At 31.6% G+C, this 18711-nt stretch overlaps 2 protein-coding genes across 2 annotated transcripts; one reads left to right on the forward strand and one right to left on the reverse strand.

The window, feature by feature from the left end:
- Window positions 1–1390: 1390 nt before the first annotated feature.
- On the forward strand, window positions 1391–11509 carry TRIADDRAFT_51888 (uncharacterized protein; the record flags this gene model as incomplete). The annotated part of the gene is made up of 24 exons (XM_002107873.1): window positions 1391–1828; window positions 2329–2397; window positions 3121–3227; window positions 3433–3566; window positions 3691–3824; window positions 4439–4546; window positions 4631–4723; window positions 4865–4921; window positions 5037–5176; window positions 5329–5431; window positions 6083–6187; window positions 6660–6833; window positions 7044–7231; window positions 7657–7826; window positions 8160–8325; window positions 8463–8568; window positions 8644–8772; window positions 9133–9248; window positions 9395–9527; window positions 9642–9758; window positions 9959–10105; window positions 10763–10846; window positions 11017–11175; window positions 11366–11509. The coding sequence occupies 24 exons, from the start codon at window positions 1391–1393 to the stop codon at window positions 11507–11509; spliced, it is 3321 nt and encodes a 1106-aa protein (XP_002107909.1).
- A 3224-nt stretch (window positions 11510–14733) lies between these two features.
- TRIADDRAFT_51889 (uncharacterized protein) lies at window positions 14734–17370 on the reverse strand (the record flags this gene model as incomplete). Its single annotated transcript, XM_002108656.1, has 1 exon — window positions 14734–17370. One exon carries the CDS (start codon window positions 17368–17370, stop codon window positions 14734–14736), a length of 2637 nt encoding a protein of 878 aa, XP_002108692.1.
- Window positions 17371–18711: the final 1341 nt, after the last annotated feature.

Here is an 18711-nt window from a genome sequence, read left to right on the forward strand (position 1 = left end):
GGAAAATTACACATGTATCTATAATAAATAAATTGCAACAAGTGCGGCATGGACTGTAGTACCTTATACTCTATTCAAGGCTTGCAGCCTTCTATCCTCGATGTACAATATCGCTAAAGATGATTAAAATAACGTTGACCATTGCATTGGCATATTATGACACTAGTAGGAATATATTCAATCGCGATTGTTTCATCTTATTAACCTTCTAGCATTGTTAGGTTCAAGAAATAGTAGAAATTGGACAATAAATGGAATGTAGGCCTGATCTATCTCTATCTCAGATAATACTGTTAATTTCCGAGTAGTTATTGTTTACCGTTATATAGCAGTTCCGATGTTGCCACTACAATACAATTTATCATCTAGAGGAGTTCCCTCCTCGCTTGTCGCTAGGCAACTATTCTGCAAGGTTACTATAGTCTGTCACATTTTATATTAGTCATTATTATCAAAAACTAATCTAAACTACGATAAACTTTCTTCGATAGTAATAGGGCGAGGTAAAGCCATCATGAATGAAGATCAGCTGTGCTATAGGCAAAAATAAAATCCAGTATAGTCCAGCGAACTATTTAAAAGAAGTGCGACAATAATTGGTTACTCTTGCTAACAGGTTAGATAATCTTTCTAGAAAATTATCCAGTAGTAATGAAGCAAAATCAAAAAGTAACTTTATTAGATTATAATTAATCGACGCCCAGATTGATGATCGTGAGAATATCTCATCTGATCCTATAGCGCAAACTATTAAACGACAAGGTTGCAGTTTTTCTTCATAGCCAAGAGGTACTACTCAACATAGAGTAGGCCTTAAATGAAGATTACATTTAAGATATGGGGATATCTAGATTAGTGTTAGCAGATTTATGGCTTATCGAGATTTACAAAAGTATTACTAGAATTTCATAACTGATGTATTAAGTCAGCATAATTTCAAATAACAAGATTTAATCTGACATTGTTCGTATCTTAACTACCGATGCTTGATTTGTGACATGTTAACATCTACGAAAGCGATGAAGAAAGCCTCAATCAAATAGAGTAATCTATTACATTGTATGACTTTAAAATTTTCTGTCTTAAAATTCAATGTTTCTCGACGCCATTTATTTTGTAAATACATTATTAATAGGTCTAGAATAGAAGATACATTATACTGTAATTTACTCGGATAAAAAATATACTAGTGATCTTTTCAGCTTAATTTGTGATTAGCACATTGTTTTAAACAATAAACCGAGAAACCAGCAACAGAAATGTTAGTATATCCATGTTATGTCAAATTTTTATTCTCCATAGGGTGGCATTAACTATATTTGAATTAATAAGGCTAATTTACAATTTTAAAATCGTATTATAAAGGAAAAAGGGATTAAAATCTTTCTACATGGGGACGATAGTTGGCAAAGATCGCCAACCACAACCACCGTCCAAGACACTTGCACGATCAATTACAGTTAAAAGTAATGCTAGCATACTATCTAGTGATTACTATGATCCAACGGAAGAATCCAATGTCTCTGTCAGCAATCTCATCGTTTCTTCCTTATCCTTTAACATCCATAATGCTGTAACTTATGAGCAAGCATTAACCAATATGTGGCAAAATATGCCTAATAAACCTAGATTATCATTTGAAGATGCTTTCAAGGCTGAACCAACTACAGTGGTTGAATTTTGGAAATTAATTCGAGATACAAGTTATAAAAGTGATGTAATTGGCGTATCTAAGATGTCTAGAGCAAGAAGATGGAAAACAATTCGATTGTTCGTTTCTTCAACATTCCGTGATTTCCATGCTGAACGAGAAGTACTAGTCAAAAAGGTTGGCCAACATAATGTATAATCTTTATTTGATTCGTTTTTTATGAAATAACTGCTTCTTACAAATATCTTGTATGGTGAGGTATAATATTCAATAATAGATAAGTTATCGTATATATCATAGTTAAATGATTGGATGAAATATCAAGCAGAATCTATGAAATATTTTAAAATATGAACGGACAATAGCTCCGCGAATTAAGTCAAAGCGCTATATCAATTTGATCATGTCTATCCCTATCCATCAATTTCTTTAATCACAATAAATCTATAATGAATTATAATTAATTTATTGAGAAAGTGAACAAAAGTTGAATTTTTAATAGCTATTGATCGTTAATTGATTATTAATGCATTATTTACCGTACATAGTTATACAGTATTGCATCTACTTGGATGATAAATTTTAGTAATTTTATATGGCTGTATTTCTACGAGCAGAAATAGGCTCAGCTTATTCAGTTTTTACATCGACAATATTTGATTTGATTACAACGCTAGGTATTTCCTGAATTAAGAATATGGTGTGAAGCACGTCGATTTCATTTAGTTGATTGCGATTTAAGATGGGTAAGACAAATCCGTAAAGAAAGTAACTTTTACAACATAATCAAAGTGTGATGTTCTGTCACTTTGACAGCAGATTTGTAGTAAATTTTTCTGTATAGCATTTGGCAATTTTGTATCCTGGTAAATTCCGCTTCAGCACTATAGGCAACCGAATGCTATATGTTATTTTCCTTCAAATTTACTGTTATATCCATTTTATGATATACCCGATAATTTCCTATACACAATGTTCTATGCAGTATAGTATTTGCTAATTTCTGTTGTTCTTCTATAATGCTTTAATATTTACTGAAGTATTATTTAGAGTAATCGCTAATTTTGATATTATGTTTCCGTTGCAGCAAACCGCATAATGACAGTTTTTTTATGCGTATTTTCAATTTCAGAGTTCTAGCCTCTCTAATAACAATATATACGTTTCATTAATATTCCTATACAGTATTTTCCAAGCTTAACTACAATATCTATCTGACTATAGCTAATGTAGCGTGTTTCCTATGTTACTTGTCGATCTTTGATGAAATATCCTAATTGGAAAAAAAAGAATAATATATACGTCCAATATTTAACAAATTTTCTTCATATTTTACTTGGGCTGTAGTACTTATGAATGGGACTAGCTCTATATACATTAGTTCATTCATTCTAAGTTAGTTTCATCATCTTTTTTTATAGATATCTCAAATTAGAATAAGCACTAATGGTGTTTTTACTCAATACTAGGGCGTTCCTAAAGATACTACATCGGAAAAAACAATACGTATATGTATGAGTGAGCTTGATCGATGTTATGAAGATAATATACGACCGTTCTTTCTCAATATGATTAGGTAGTTAAGAAATCGTAGATACTGTTCATGATCGAATTAAGTTATTGATAAGATTTCTTTTTTGTTGCATTTCACTTTTTGGTATATCTATTTGCGCTCAGTTTCTAATTATTGAATGTTGCCTAATTAAATGGAATATATGCATACTGTTTATGAGCATTCTATGATTATAATAACTGATAGCTGGCTTTATGAATATGATTAGTGATAGAGTAGGATGGATACCACCAGTAGAAGAAATTTCTTCGTCACTAGCTCGTGAATATGGTTGGATTAAAAACGCCTCAGTAACAGAAATGGAAATTATTCATGGAGCAATTAGGAAATATAACCCAAATGGTGAGTGGAATCGCTTAACCATCTTACAAGTATAGTACAATTGCATCGCCTAGATACCAGTGACATGATACAAATTGCAACTATCTAATTATAACTATTATAATATCTAATGAATCGCATGTAGCATTATTTATGATGCGTGATCCAAGCTATCTGCACAATATGCCAGATAATGTAAAACAAGATTTTATTGAAGAAGATGATGAAGCGATAGAGAAAGTCAAAGCATTGAAGACTTGTTTGCGCGCTCGATTTAAGGTAACGTAATAGGGCTAAATTGATATAAGATCCTATATGTACTGGATGTTATTATGACTTTATATAATATTAGTTACTTAATAAGCATTTTAACTACAGCTTACTGTAAGCACCTGACGCCAAAATTTATTTCTTGATATCTTTATTATCTTAATATAATTCTAATCATGCATCACATCAATTGGTATTGATTAGTGCGGTAGCAATCGAACCATTTGAAATAGATACATGTATGAACTAAGTGTAATTTTACTGAGTAGCCGTTTGACCATTAACACACTTGATAATTTAGTTACGGAGCTCACTATGATAGACAAGCAACATTATTTAATAGCGCTACATTGGATATTTACTTTAATTATAGGAAATAATTAATTCTTAACGAGCATATACTCATTTATTACTAATTGTATTTCTTTCGCTTTTTTAAGTCTATGTTACCGTAGATGAATGAGATTCGTAAAAAGAATGTAATAGAGAATAATCATTTCCTGTAACAAATGAGCTTAACACATTGATCGTTCAATAATCTGATAATGACAAACAGCTTTTACTCATTAGAACGCTTACTGTAAGGAATTAAATATAATTTGATGTATTTTGCTATCATTTAGCCGGAAAATATTATCCGATACCAATGTGAATATAGTCATATTGACCCAGCCACAGGAAGATCTGTTATGACAGGGCTTTATGGAGATAATTCTGTTTTTGCTAAAAAGGTCGGCATTACTTATCGACTCAATATACATTGATCTAATATCAGAAGGTTTACCTTAAGTAAATGCTAACTTTAAACATAACAGGTACTAGAACATTTTAAACATCGAATCTCCAAGCAGTATCCCATGAATTGTAAATCAATGTCATTAGAAGAAGCATGTGATGAATCTCACGAGGTAGTATACCTAGTGTAATTATGAGAGCCTTTAGCTATATTTAAACGATTAATTTTTAAGGCAAAATAATCATTCTAATTCAATATGATGATCATACTGATAAGACGTAGCGTTAAAATCGAGTGAAATATTGGATTTCAGACATTTTTAGTTAGCCGATCGTCAGCAGTTTTTGGTCGAGATGCTATTCTGCAATTGGTATGTTGATATAGTTATCGTCATAAATGAAGCAGTAGAGCAATAGCTGAAAGCCTGCTGCTACAATTTGTTTTTTATCCATAAGTAAATTAACTTAATTCACATTCTATTTCAGATTCAAGATTATATCTTCGAACAAAACGATCATACAATGCTGACTGTATGTGGCGAAGCTGGTGCTGGTAAGAGTGCAGTAATTGCTAAAAGTGCTGAAATTACAATTGGAAAATTAAATCAAAGATATCATCTGATAGGGTAAGACTATCCATGTTTAAAAAGCATGCATCTATTTTTAAGGATAGTACAGTAGCTATGTATATATATATATACATTAGCTACAGTTATTATAGGATGACTCATATTTTGAAAGAAATTGACGTTTGTTTTTGACATTTTGGGATATCCAGAAAGAAAAAATGGACAACTTTTTATCATTTTATTGGTGCAGTGCCAGGTTCAACAGATATTGGAAATTTGATACAACGATTTCTGAAAAGGATGGAGTATAAGGTATTGCTCAATGAAATTCTTTACTTCTAGTACTAGAAACCTTATTTACTCAATTCTATTCTGTAAACTTTTCCTATAAAAATATTGACGATAATCTACCGTAGATTGGGCAGAAATGTATATAAACCTTCCTTAAGTTGTCTTCAGACTTAATAATTCTTGCTACTCACAGCTTAGCTAAAGTTGAATATAAGGAAGAGATTGGCGGAATAAATTATGCCACTTAACATTTTCTTTCTCTCCATTTAACTCATTTACTGGCTAATAGTTTTTTGAGATTGGCATTCTGAATGATTTTGCTAAGCTCAAAGTATAAAATGTCTTTGATCTAGTCAATTATTGATGAATTCTATCCACTATGAAATTAATATAAGGCTTAGCGTATAACTTCAGATTCTAATATTAAACCCTTCCAACATGTTTCAGAATCGTCAAAACACAAAACTTCAATTCTCTGTAGAATAGCTACGACTAGATTCTGATTAGACAATTATTAACAATGACGATTACTGTAGTTTTTTAATGTCGCAAAATGAGCTATAAAGCCTCTGATAAATGAAATAATGGCAACATTCAAGAGAGCTTGGAATAATAAACATATAACTATAAAAAAGTAGCCACATTAATGAAGAGAATTTTTAATCATTTTAGGGCGAAATTCCTACCGATATGGATGCTTTAATACGTTTAATGGCTAATGTTCTATCCAGTACTTCAACTAAACCTGTCATCATATTTATTGATGCCATAAATCAAGTAAGTCACTTTACTAGTATGAGCAGTATGCGAATATCGAAGCTTTTAGGTTATAACTTTGCATCTCTTGTACAAATTAATGTGATAAGTTGTCATTCCTATTGAAGCTTTTATGAGTTGCTATAAGTTAGTTAGAGACTATTTCTCACTGATTTTAATCACGACAGATATTATAATAATTATAATTTCATGATACCTTAACTATTTAGCTTGAAACTTTTGAGAAAATAAAATTCTAGAAACTGACATCCTATAGCCATTCTCTGACCTAACTTTCCTGTTATAGAAAAAGTAGACTTATTTTATTAGCTAAATATGATGCAACATGCAAAACACAGTATAAGTTATTTGCTTACAATACTGCTAGATGTAATTACTTCTTCTTTCTTGCTAATCACATATGATTTAGCAAGCACTTTTTTTGTGCATAAAAAGACATCCAAGTTGAGAATATTCTTTTTTCTAATTTCAGTTGGACGATAATTTACATGCCCAATTAATGACTTGGCTTCCTCAAGAGCCTTCACCTAATGTTAAAATTATCGTTTCTGTGATTACCGATACAATTTATCATAAAAATTTAATGCTAAGAGCTAAGAAACCCAAGGAATTGAATTGTGATTCGCTTGAGATGGAAGCAAGAGCAGTACGTTGATTTAATATTGAGCTTTACATGAATTTATCTTAAAATTAGTAGCAATTAAGATGAATTACCAGTGATATCCTAAGATTATATTACAACCATACGTTCTAGTGGATTTTTTAGTAAATTAATTAGATAGAATGTCTTACAAAGCTTCGATTAGATTGATTCTTTAAAAATAGCATAGCTCACTTACTTACTGTTCTGTGCTAGGAAATCGTCAAGCAGTCGCTAGCCAAGTTTAACAAACAACTCGATGAAGAACAAATGGCTAAATTACTGTCTAAGAAAGGATCGTCTAATCCTCTATGGCTGTCTATTGCATGTGAAGAACTTCGTATATTCGGTATATTTGATAAAGTTACGGAAAAAATTGATGGCTTAGCGGATGATGTTGTCAGGTAACAGTTAGATCATCTTACTATCGTCATTGCTTGATAATGATACAAATAAGAAGCGGGAGGGATTATAGAGAGGATCACTTATAGTATTTCATTCCTTAAATTGGTACACTTATAAGTAGATACGCAAGAAATAGGATATATTTTAAGATCAGTATTTTCACTACGCTGCAATAAATTAAGTTTATTGAGAAACAATGAACAGCTTTCTAGCCAGAGAAAGATATTCATGTCGGGTAGGATACGTGTATGCCTTATTTGTGACGAAGTGGTAGAATTTATTTCAGTAATCCATATGTTACCATTTGTATTGGCAAATAGACGTAAAATAGATTAATTTTTAGGGGTGTCATGAACTCAGTGAAAAATTTACTTAGATTATAGTATAACAAAGCTGTGATGCGCTAAAACTCTTATGCTTTTAGTTTGCTAGAGCAAATCTTAATGTCATTTGAACAAGATATTGGAGGATCATTGCTTGTGGCTACTGTTTGTTTACTGGAATGCTCTCGATATGGTTTACTAGAAACGGAGTTGTTATCCATTTTAGGAGGAATTGGAGACGAATTAGATTCCGGCACATTTGAAACCATAGGTAACGAAATTCGTTGCATTTCAATATCTCTATTAAGTGCAAAACAAGCAAGAATAATTTTAAAATTTTAAAATATTACTTTGGCTCCATTACTCCTATTATAACACCCTTGCAGCAATTGGAATAATTTCATGGGTCTTAAAATTTATTATTAGTTCTGCCGGTAGCATTGCTTCGTAAATTTTAGGGCAATAAAGCTAGATTACTAAAAGTTAAGAATATTTTTTATGGTTAATTTTAAAGTAGTTCAACTTATAAATAGACCTATAGCATTAATCAATGAATAGATTCAATCTCTTTAGATATGACGTAAATTTTTATTTTCATTTTTAGGAACGATAAACGGAAATCTAACATTTGATGAGAGTCGTCCATTACCAGCAGCAATGTGGGCCATCATCTATCGATCATTGCGACCATATTTAAGACCTTGTGGAGATAGTGGAGAAGGTCGTCTGGACTTTTATCATCGCTCTGTCAGTAAAGCTGTAAGAAAAAGGTATATTGTTCAATGTCGTTATCATACATGATGCTAGAGCTGGAAGGATGTAGAGAGTAAATGCTTTAAATATTTACATGGCATACTTTTTGGTTTTGCTGCAAACCATAACAGTTCTTTTTGAAATTTAACTTTAGATACTTTAGTGGAGAGGAAAGTCACAGAAAACAACAGTACATTAAATGGCATAAAATTTTAGCTGGTTATTTTGAAACTGCCGACAATATTGATCGAAAAGCGGAGGTAGTCTTGAGCTATTTTGCAATACAATATTTACTATATCCTAGCTTATAAATCATTGCAACTTCATATGTACAGGAACTGCCTTACCATTTAGAGAAGTTAGACGATCCTAATCGTTTAGCTCGATGCTTGCTAGATTGGCCGGTCTTCATGAAATTGAGCAAGGAAGAAAATAATTCGAATTTACTAAAATTTTGGAGCATGGTAAGTGTAGTAATACTTTCGCCGAATGATTTATACAAAATCACTAGAAGGTCTTCTACCATAAGCAAAAGTCTATTTTTCTACTTTTTATAATTTCGTCAAATCTTTTTTAAACTAAAATCAAGAATCATGGCTAAGAGCTGCTTTTTTACTGTACAGTATACAACAAAATTGAGCTTAAGGTCGAGCAAATTAATAAGGATCAATAAAAATTTCAGCTTTGCATTAAAATCCATCATTAGTCAGCTCTCATTGAGCTGTGTAGTTTATCAAAAAGATTGAGATTATATCGCATTACATCGAAGCTAACGGTAAATTTAGGATAATTACCTTACTAATTATTAATTATTATAATATTAGATTGGAGGATATGATGTAGCCGCTCATTGGTATGAAAAAGCGCTTGCTAAACTAGAACAGGAAGATGGTATTAATGGTGCTTTAGCTGAAAAGAAGGAATCAGTTACTCGTTTTCTGTTAGTTTTCAACTAATACAGTGATTGATAGCGAGAGAATACTACTAATATATATTTTTGTGATAGTAGCAAAGAAATTATCGGCTTCAATTGCATTATTTTTACTATAAGTTTGTAAGAAATAGATTATAATTTCATTCTTGCAGATGTCGTGCAGGCCAGCTATCTGCAGCAAAAGGAATGATCGAAGAAGTGATTGATATTGAAACGTCATTATTAGGTAAAAGAAACGAAGAGCTGGCTGACTTATTGCAATTATCAGCAGAAATTCATAGCGAGGTAAGGAATGAAGAAAATTTAATCGGATAAGAATGCATAATTAGCTGCAGGATATTTGGAAATTGCAAATAAGCTGAGCGAGATATTATCCTATTCCAACCCAATCAATACTAGATGATTCGTCTTGAGGGATTTATTGGTAATCGCTTACATAAAAATCATCTAACAGTTATCGAGTTGGCACGTAACTCTATTAAACATAGGAAATCGCTAACGAGTAGAGAACATTTGGTAAGTTGTTTCTTTTTTTGTCAGAATAGAATTTCACTTTGATGTATTCGATTTGAACCTAGATTCTAGGGTTGGAATATGCTAGAAACATATATAAAATCTTATAATATCGTATCTGTTCTTATGATTTGCTTAAATATAATGATATTTACTAGTATAAGGACATATCTATTTTATAATGTGCGATCGGATTTTATTAGTTTCAACTAGGAAAAACTGAGTTACTGCTTGCACTCCACTGTGGAGGTTTAGCAAGAACGGAGTTGACAGAAACTAATGATAGCAGGCCTAAATATAAAAATGAAGCTGATATTCACTGCCAAAACGCTCTTAGAACATTTGAAAAGGTATAATTATAGTATAAATAGTCTTAACTTTTAGATCTAATAACTATTAAGGAATCAGTTTAAATTAAAATACCAAATTGCTTTGACAATTTTGTTAACTTACTGGATTTCGGCAAAGAAATATATTGTATACCGTAGTGATTTCAGCTAATTAAAACATCAAATTTAAAGTATCATCAATCATGATACAGCATTGCCTAATGTCTACGCTACTATTAAGTACATTTAAATTTTTTGGTTACAAGAATGTATATCAGTAATTTTGAAGCTTAGAAATTTTAGAATATAACTTATTCATCTATTCAGTAGTGGGTCGTTGAAAGGTATGCTTTAAGAATCTCTATACAGTAAATGTGCTTCTTAAGTATACCTGAAATCTTGTTAAAAATTCATTCTGATAGTGGATAGAGTTCAATTAGAATAGAAGACCTTCTGTTAAGTGGGTAAAACTAAATTCAATCTATTTCTAGTTGATTTTAGATATTACATCATTATTTATAGTTTTGTATCCGCCACAGATAGTATTGGTCATCAGTGTTCATTTCGCTAAAATACTCAATATACTTACGAGTCAGTGCTTAGGAATATTAACGTATTTATATTTATAGCAAATACTAAATAACGAAGATTAAGCAATGTATATCATATCTTTATCAGCTGGCCGATATTGGGCATGTTGCCGAATGCTACATGACTTCAGCGGTATTTATTTGCGAGCTAGGTTCTGATATCCAGCTAGAGGTAAAAGATTACATATCAGTATCTTCGTTGAATGTTTCAATTTCCTTAAAATCATAAGTTTTGCTGATCTAAGCGATAAATTCTTGTTGATTGTTCTAATTTAGTAATATGTAATATAAAATTTGATTACGCAGTAGATCAACTAGATTGTTTTGATACTACTTTACTAGACTTATAAAAAAGCTTACAACTTATGCAAGCAAGCATATGGGGATGATCATATCCTGATGTTACGCATTCAAAATAATATGGGAATAATGTATGAACATAAAAAAGAATATCAGTTGGCTTATCAGCATTATAAGCGGTGGTATGAAATTTGTATCAATGTAAGCCCAAAGATATTATTGTCTACGCGTAGATTCTAATGATATGTGATATGATATCATTTTGATTTTGTATTTAAATCATTTTAAACTATATAAATATTAAGAAAATAGGAAATTTATTTTGATTTAGTAATTATCTACAATGATACAATACTATAATCTTAACATCTGTAAATTCATATTCATATAGGTGCTTGGACCTAAGCATCCGAAAACAACAATGGCCTATAAAGTTCTATTGCAACCTAAGTTTAAGAATATGACAAATGAGCAAAATAGTCAGCAACAAGATCAATCACAATCAACATTAATACTAGAAAATTTAGATGACTAATGAAATAGAATTGGACATTGGTTAATGACAGTATCTTTTACGAAATCTTCTTACTATGCAAACCTTCAAATCGATCTAGAATGACTTTATCGCGCATAAAATGGAAAGAAGCATCATTATGAAGAATTTAAAATAACGCGAATGTTACAATGATAAGATACAAACTAATATTTAGGTATCAGTAATGGAACGAATAAGTTTCTATGATATCCAAGGCGATGGATTACACCCAAGTTTTTTTACAAAGATGAAGTAATTAAAAATTACTTTACTCCTGCTACATATTAATAGATTGATTTTGGATCATAACATTGACTATTTTCATCTTGGCTTTTCAACCGATACCATGAAAAAGTGGGAGTCTTCCTTAGAAACTGTTATCATAATGAAAAGCTTTATATATTATAAATACCTTAATTAATGACAGAAAATTTGACTATATCGGATACTTTAAAGGTAGTCTTACAAATTGCCTTTCACCGAATTTTTGCAATAGAACGACTTTATCTTTATTTTTTAAAATAATTTTAATTTCTACTTAGAAACGATGAGAGGAGGTCAAAATGTTGGCAGTTTTTGCAAGATGCTTTCTATCTTATTAGAGATATGGTTGCATCTCACTTCTTTTGCAAACATTTATTAGAAACCCTAAATCCTAAGTAGAAATCATAAATAGAATGTATCGACAAGGCTGCAATCTAGTACTCACTCTATATAATACAGAAATAACTTACAAGTTTTGTTCTACAAAGGATTTGCTAGCAGCAGTATTGCCATGTAGTCGTATTTGCGAACTTAAATTCTTTATAGTTATCTTTCATTAGGATAGAGACCAAATGTTTCACTGACTATGGCAATTCTCATTAGATAGCCATTTATGACATTCTCATTTTAGGTTTCAGTAGATCGTTAATAGTATTCTATAAAGGAAAAGATTGATTTTATAATAACAAATTTTAATATTTCATATTGATGATCAACAGTAAACATTAATTACACTGTTGAGTCTCGATGTTAAAGAAGGCCTTTTTTGATATGGCACATACAATATGCAAGAATGAAAATTTAGTAATTTATTTTAAAAGTTATTTTTGTGATAAATTCTATTCTATTTTATATTGATCTATGAGCTATCGATTCGGGCATTAAAGAAATAAAATTAGTTTCTTACGCATACTAACAAGTTTTAACACTTTCGAATAGTTTTAGGGAAATTTATAAGGAAATAAAGAAATAGTGACGATAGTGAATAGCGACATCATATAAAATTGTTAATAATCATGTTATGAAGAAGCATTAGAGAATTTAGATCGGATGAATTTGTAAATTAAAATCCTAATTTTACTCTATTCAGTTTAATGTTGTAAATTATTTTAACATCTGATCTAAGGTTATACGTAGCTTTCATTTTTATATACCTATTTAATTTATCATACGTGACTCTTACAGAAATCAGTAAAATGGTTGAGTTCTTAACCATCTTAAAACTAGAACATTAATATTGCCGAATTAAAAATTAAACGAACTCGATTACTATAGTAATTAAAAATTTGTTACTTATTGTAATTAACTGTAAACTTCCTGCATGTTCTACTTATAGACTTACAGACCTTAGTAGCATGGTTGAGTTCTTATACAACTTAAACTGAAACATTCATATGTCACAACCCTCACTTGTGGCAAAGGAAAGTAAAGAACTCTAGTGTAGTTACTTAAAACTTGGGCTATTTCTCCCAGTACTTTCAGTTTCTATGAGAGAAGTATTTGAGAACTCGATTTCTCGGCTGATCTCCACAGACAACTGACTAATTATTACACTATTCTTCACGATATGAGTCTTGCCGTTTCTTGAGCAATTACTTTCTTTATTCTACAAATACACGCGCTTAAATAGGTTTCTACAGTGAATTCCAATATTAACGAGTGAGAATTCATGCTTTACAAGTTACATTAATTAGTATAATACCATTACTAAATATACATGTCGATATTCTCACACTTAGATAGCTACAAGCTATCAGGTGTTAAGACGCTTAACCTTCATCCATATACAGCTCAATTTTTAGAGATTAACATACCTTATAAACCTACAGTAAATTAACTGCTAACAACTTCTATTTTTATCTCATTTCTACCATCCTATTATCAGCTACAAGCGCATTAAAACATAGCACATAACCTTATCTTATCTATTCATAAGCATTCATTAATTTACAGTTACTTAATTAGTAACGGCGTACCGTGACATCATATCACTTAAATAGAAAGAAATTCGAAGAGTTTGTTTCAATTTAGTAGACCCGAAATAGGAAATAGATAGCAAACTAAAAAAACAAGCAGTACTACTGGAGAATCGATCTATTAGAAATCTGTTCCTAGTCGACTACATGGCTTAGTGCTAAACACAGCTTTGCACTTTATTTCGATTAAATATGATCGGATTTCACCAAGGGCGGGGTAGCGAATAGATTATAAACATTGTTGCATCGATATGACGACAACTATGCAGGAAATAGCCGAGAGGTCAGGATTATGACGCTAACCTTTTAAAGATATCGTGTTGCTACAAATATTATTAATTAATATAATATTGAACAATTGTTAAGTGCAGTCTGAAGATAGATTCATTAATTTACACTTTAAAGTCAGTTAAAAACTCATTGGTGGATAGAATTGAAAATTAAGGTATTTTCTTAAGAGTTAAGAGCCAACGATACGGGTCAGGAATATATATTTATTAGCATGAATAATGCCGATAGCTACCACTAATAGTATACATCTAATTGGTTTTCTAAGTCAAATCATTCGTACAGAGCATTCAAAGCTAAAAGATCTTCACGCCTCGATACACGAATTTAAGTTATAACTACGCGCTAAAAATTGACAAAAAAACTAAAATGGAACTTTTAAGTAAAATTAGTAACAAGACTTTATTTCAATTTATATTTAAAATTAGAATCCAGAATTTGATTAACACTATCTTTACATATTTGAACATTATAAGGACTGATGCTATTTCGCAATGATAGAAACCTATGTAATAAAGAAGAGCTTTTTCTTGTTATAAGGCCCATGTACTACCTATATTTACAGTGTAAATAAATACTATATACATACAATGCCAGTCCTATCTTATTATAATATAATATTCCCATAACTAGTAATCTTCATTTTTAATTTTCATATTTAGAATAAAATTAATGCGGTCAATATAATCTTTAATACTAAAATACATCCATAATAATTCCATGAGCTAAAGTCTCCCTAGCATTATGGTATTGTGATACTTGCTCAAGTTCTTCAGGAGCGATCAATTGACTTTTTTTAATATCCGTAGCAAAGCGATATATAGTGGAAATGACTTCTTTCTTTAGTTTTTTATCATTTAGTGCAGCCTCTGCATTGCTATCTCCTAATGCAACCAATAATGGTAAATAACCGATCAAGAATGCTGCCAAAGGCTTGGCTAGGGATGTTAATCGTTGCAATTGACCAAAAGACATTATGGCTGCAAATGTAAAAATAACAATACACAGCATGCGGATAAATCGTATAAAAGTTCTCCTAGATGATCCTAGATGCTGAGCACAAACTTCCTTATATACAGCTAAGGGAACATAAGCTGCACCATGATGGTCTTCGAAAAATAATGTCTTAATTTTTTGCAATGGTGTAAATGTTTGATCTAATGATGTTTCCTCGTCATCATAAAGTGGCTGTTTGGGTATATCGATAGGATCGATACGAGAGTTTTTCATTTTTAATGGTGGCAAAGTATACTTTCGATGCTTTCTTCTTGTTTCCGGTTTATTTTGTTGTTGGTCATCGACAACAGCTTTGCCCAAGATTTCACGTTGCTTATCCAACGAAAACTGACTCTCACGGTTAGATTCTAATTTTTCACATATTTCAAATGCTAATTTTTTCAATTTTTGCTTTCTAACATAGCGATCAGATATCACCGAGAATAAATAGTATATAATGATCACGATAAATATAAGATAGGGTGTACTGACATCAGCGTTAACAATTATTCCTACTACAGTAAATGCAAAAGTATAAAGAATGAGATAGGCCGACACTGCAAGCAGACCGATTAAAATGATATAAAAATACAGGGAGCAAATGAAAAAGATGATGATCAATAAAATATTGCACAAACCAGTGATTTTACGCGATAATATTTTATGTACCCCAGCTATGGAAGTTAAAAAGCAATAAACAAGGGGTATTGGCATCAATAAGAAAACAACAAAAACAGGTAGACATAATATTAAAACTACTACTGGGAGTAGACCGGTTGCCAACATAAAGCCGATACAGCTAAATAATTGTTCACACATATTAACCGATTGCAACATTTGCTTTTTAGCAGCTGTCCAATATTGAATTGGTGTATCCCACACCCAAATTCGATAATTACTCCAATAAGTTGAACTGAAAAGTAAGCTACGATTTTTTGCCACAGTACGATGGAATTTAACAATTTCATGGCTACCGTGAGTACTGAAGATTGCCGGTAAGTTGCTCTTTTCTTCTTTTCTTTCTTCATCGTCATCATCACTGTCATCTTCTTCAACCACTTGTAAATCATCTAACCAATCGATAAACACATTATTGGTTAGCGAATCGGTGGTTAGTGTAGCAACTATCCAAGCACCAACGATGACAAATAAACCAAAACCACCACATACGGCAGGTATTAGATATTCATAGAGTTGCTGTTGAGTTAAATTGGTTAAGTAGACTCTTTCAAATAGTTGTCGATTAATAGTTAATTGTAATGCCAAGAAAATAACGATGACGATAGGGGATAATAAAATAAATAAAATTTGGTAGCAACGATTGGTTTTCCAGTTCCAACGCTTAGGCAAGACTTGAAATGGGACATCGCCATCTAAAATAATGAGTTCGGTATAGGAATATTTATCAAAATCAAAAAGTTGTCTTAAATTGCGCTTGTTAAAGGTAGCGAGTTCTTTATCATCTTGTATGCTAATTTTATGCTGCTTGCTAGCATCAGGTTCATCTTGATGGTTTATTCCATAGTCGTTATTATTATTTGCCTGTTGCTGTTTTTTATTTTGACGAGATGACGATCGCGGTTTCTTTCTTTTCGATCGGTAGAACCAACGCTCATATTCTTCGCTAACTTCATTTAAGATTTTTTCCGGGACGTACAAGACTACCAAAACGATAGAAGCATAAATCATTACATAAAGGATATTTAACCAGCCGTTAAGTTCAACAGGATGATTACAGTCCCAACTGCCAGAAAGGCTATCGAGCTCATTGCAGCATTCATAAGCCAGTTGATTTTGTACCAGCCATAAAAATGCTTCAGATTGAGCTACACGATGGCACATCATATGTAAATTGTAATCCGTCTGAGTTATTCCCGATAAAAATTTGCCTATAACTTTTCGTTTACAGGTTTCGTTTAAACTAGCTAAACAATTATTGGGTGTTGCTGTAATGTTAATTGTGGCTGTTCGTTGAAATAAAGTTAACGTTCCCATACTAAATATATTGATATCAAAAGGTAACGCGAGATAGGATCGTCCATATGTTTCTAGCGCCCAAACCCATTTATCAGCTTCATAACTTGAGGCAAGATTAGCCGCCAAGGATAAACCATTTGTGTCATTATTGATCGCCAAGGTTAATGTGATAATGCGGAATTTATTTTGCTTCTTTAATGCTAGAAATTTATTGATAGAATCTGTCGTTGCAGTTAAACTACATTGATTTAAGCAATCGTTAGAGGTTGCTGCTGATGTCGTTGATGTTTTAACTATAATTAAGAGTAAAATGGTTACCAATGCATGAATTAACCAGCTTTGATTTCCCATCCTTGCCATGTTATTGAAAGAAAATGGTGGAAGTGGAAGGGAGGCCCGATAACAACTTGATCGTGGCAATTAATCGATGTTGCTATGGATACACAAATAACATTTTTCGACTCATGACGATCATAAATGACTACTATTAGTATTGATTTCTTGTCATTTGATTATGTGTACCAATAATAGAGATAGTCGTTGAGTATTGTTTGATAGTTGTAAACAATTATTTTCTAGTGTTCACAATTAAAATATTAAATGGATCTAGTAGTTAAAAAGAATGCGTCCTTGCTCGTTGAATTTGATACAGTCATTAATATAGATGTGCATAGACGCCTACTACAGCCTATACAATATAATCATGATGAAACGCCGAAAGAGGGTGTGCAAATTCCTGAATAGCTACAATCATCATCAAAAATTACTGGTAGCAGCAATAATAAACATCGGATTAGGTGATTATACAGTCAAGGTCTGAATCTCATCACTCGTACTTTAATTACGGTAATTTGCTAATTACAGTTAATGGCTGAAAACTAAACGGAGAAAGAAGAGATCGCGGATTCCTAAGTAGCGGCAATGATCATCAAAAATTACTAGTAGCAGCAGCAATAATATAGCTCACATTCGATTTGCTCATTATTCAGTTAAGATTGGAATCTTACCGTTCGTACTTTAATTACGGTAATCTGCTAATTACAGTGAATAGCTGAAAAATAAATGGAGAAAGAAGAGAATGTGGATTCCTAAGTAGCTACAATGATCATCAAAAATTACTAGTAGCAACAATAATATAGCTTACATTCGATTTGGTAATTATTCCATTGAGATTGAAACCTTACCATTCGTACTTTAATGACGGTAATCTGCTAATCACAGTTAATGGCTAAATGGCTAAACGGAGAAGGAAAGGTGTGATTTCCTGAATAGATATATCCTTGAACATATGATCTAGTTCTAATGCACTTCATTATCCTAAAACAGCTAAGTTAATACCTACAACGGGAAAACTAGTGGAAAGTATCGTACTAATCCTGCAATTAGGTTTGGCTCTTATATGTAGTGTACATTTAATTAAGGATATGCAATATTATGCTAATTATATTAAGTGAAAGGGTGGACTTACTGAATTATTCTCGTATCGAGTATATTAACGATCACATCAAGATTTAAATCCAAGTCCCTTGTTGATCACGGTATCAATACAGCTTAAAGTTATCGACAGATCTTCATCAATAATGGTAGGGTTTACTGTGATATAAAGTATATTTGTTAAAGTTTATATTAAGGATCGAATTAAATTTGGCGTGCTAACAAAGGATGAAAAGGACTATGTAGACTAGGATATTAATTACCGGT

Source organism: Trichoplax adhaerens, genomic scaffold, assembly GCF_000150275.1.
Source record: "Trichoplax adhaerens TRIADscaffold_1 genomic scaffold, whole genome shotgun sequence".
NCBI classification, from domain to species: domain Eukaryota; kingdom Metazoa; phylum Placozoa; class Uniplacotomia; order Trichoplacea; family Trichoplacidae; genus Trichoplax; species Trichoplax adhaerens.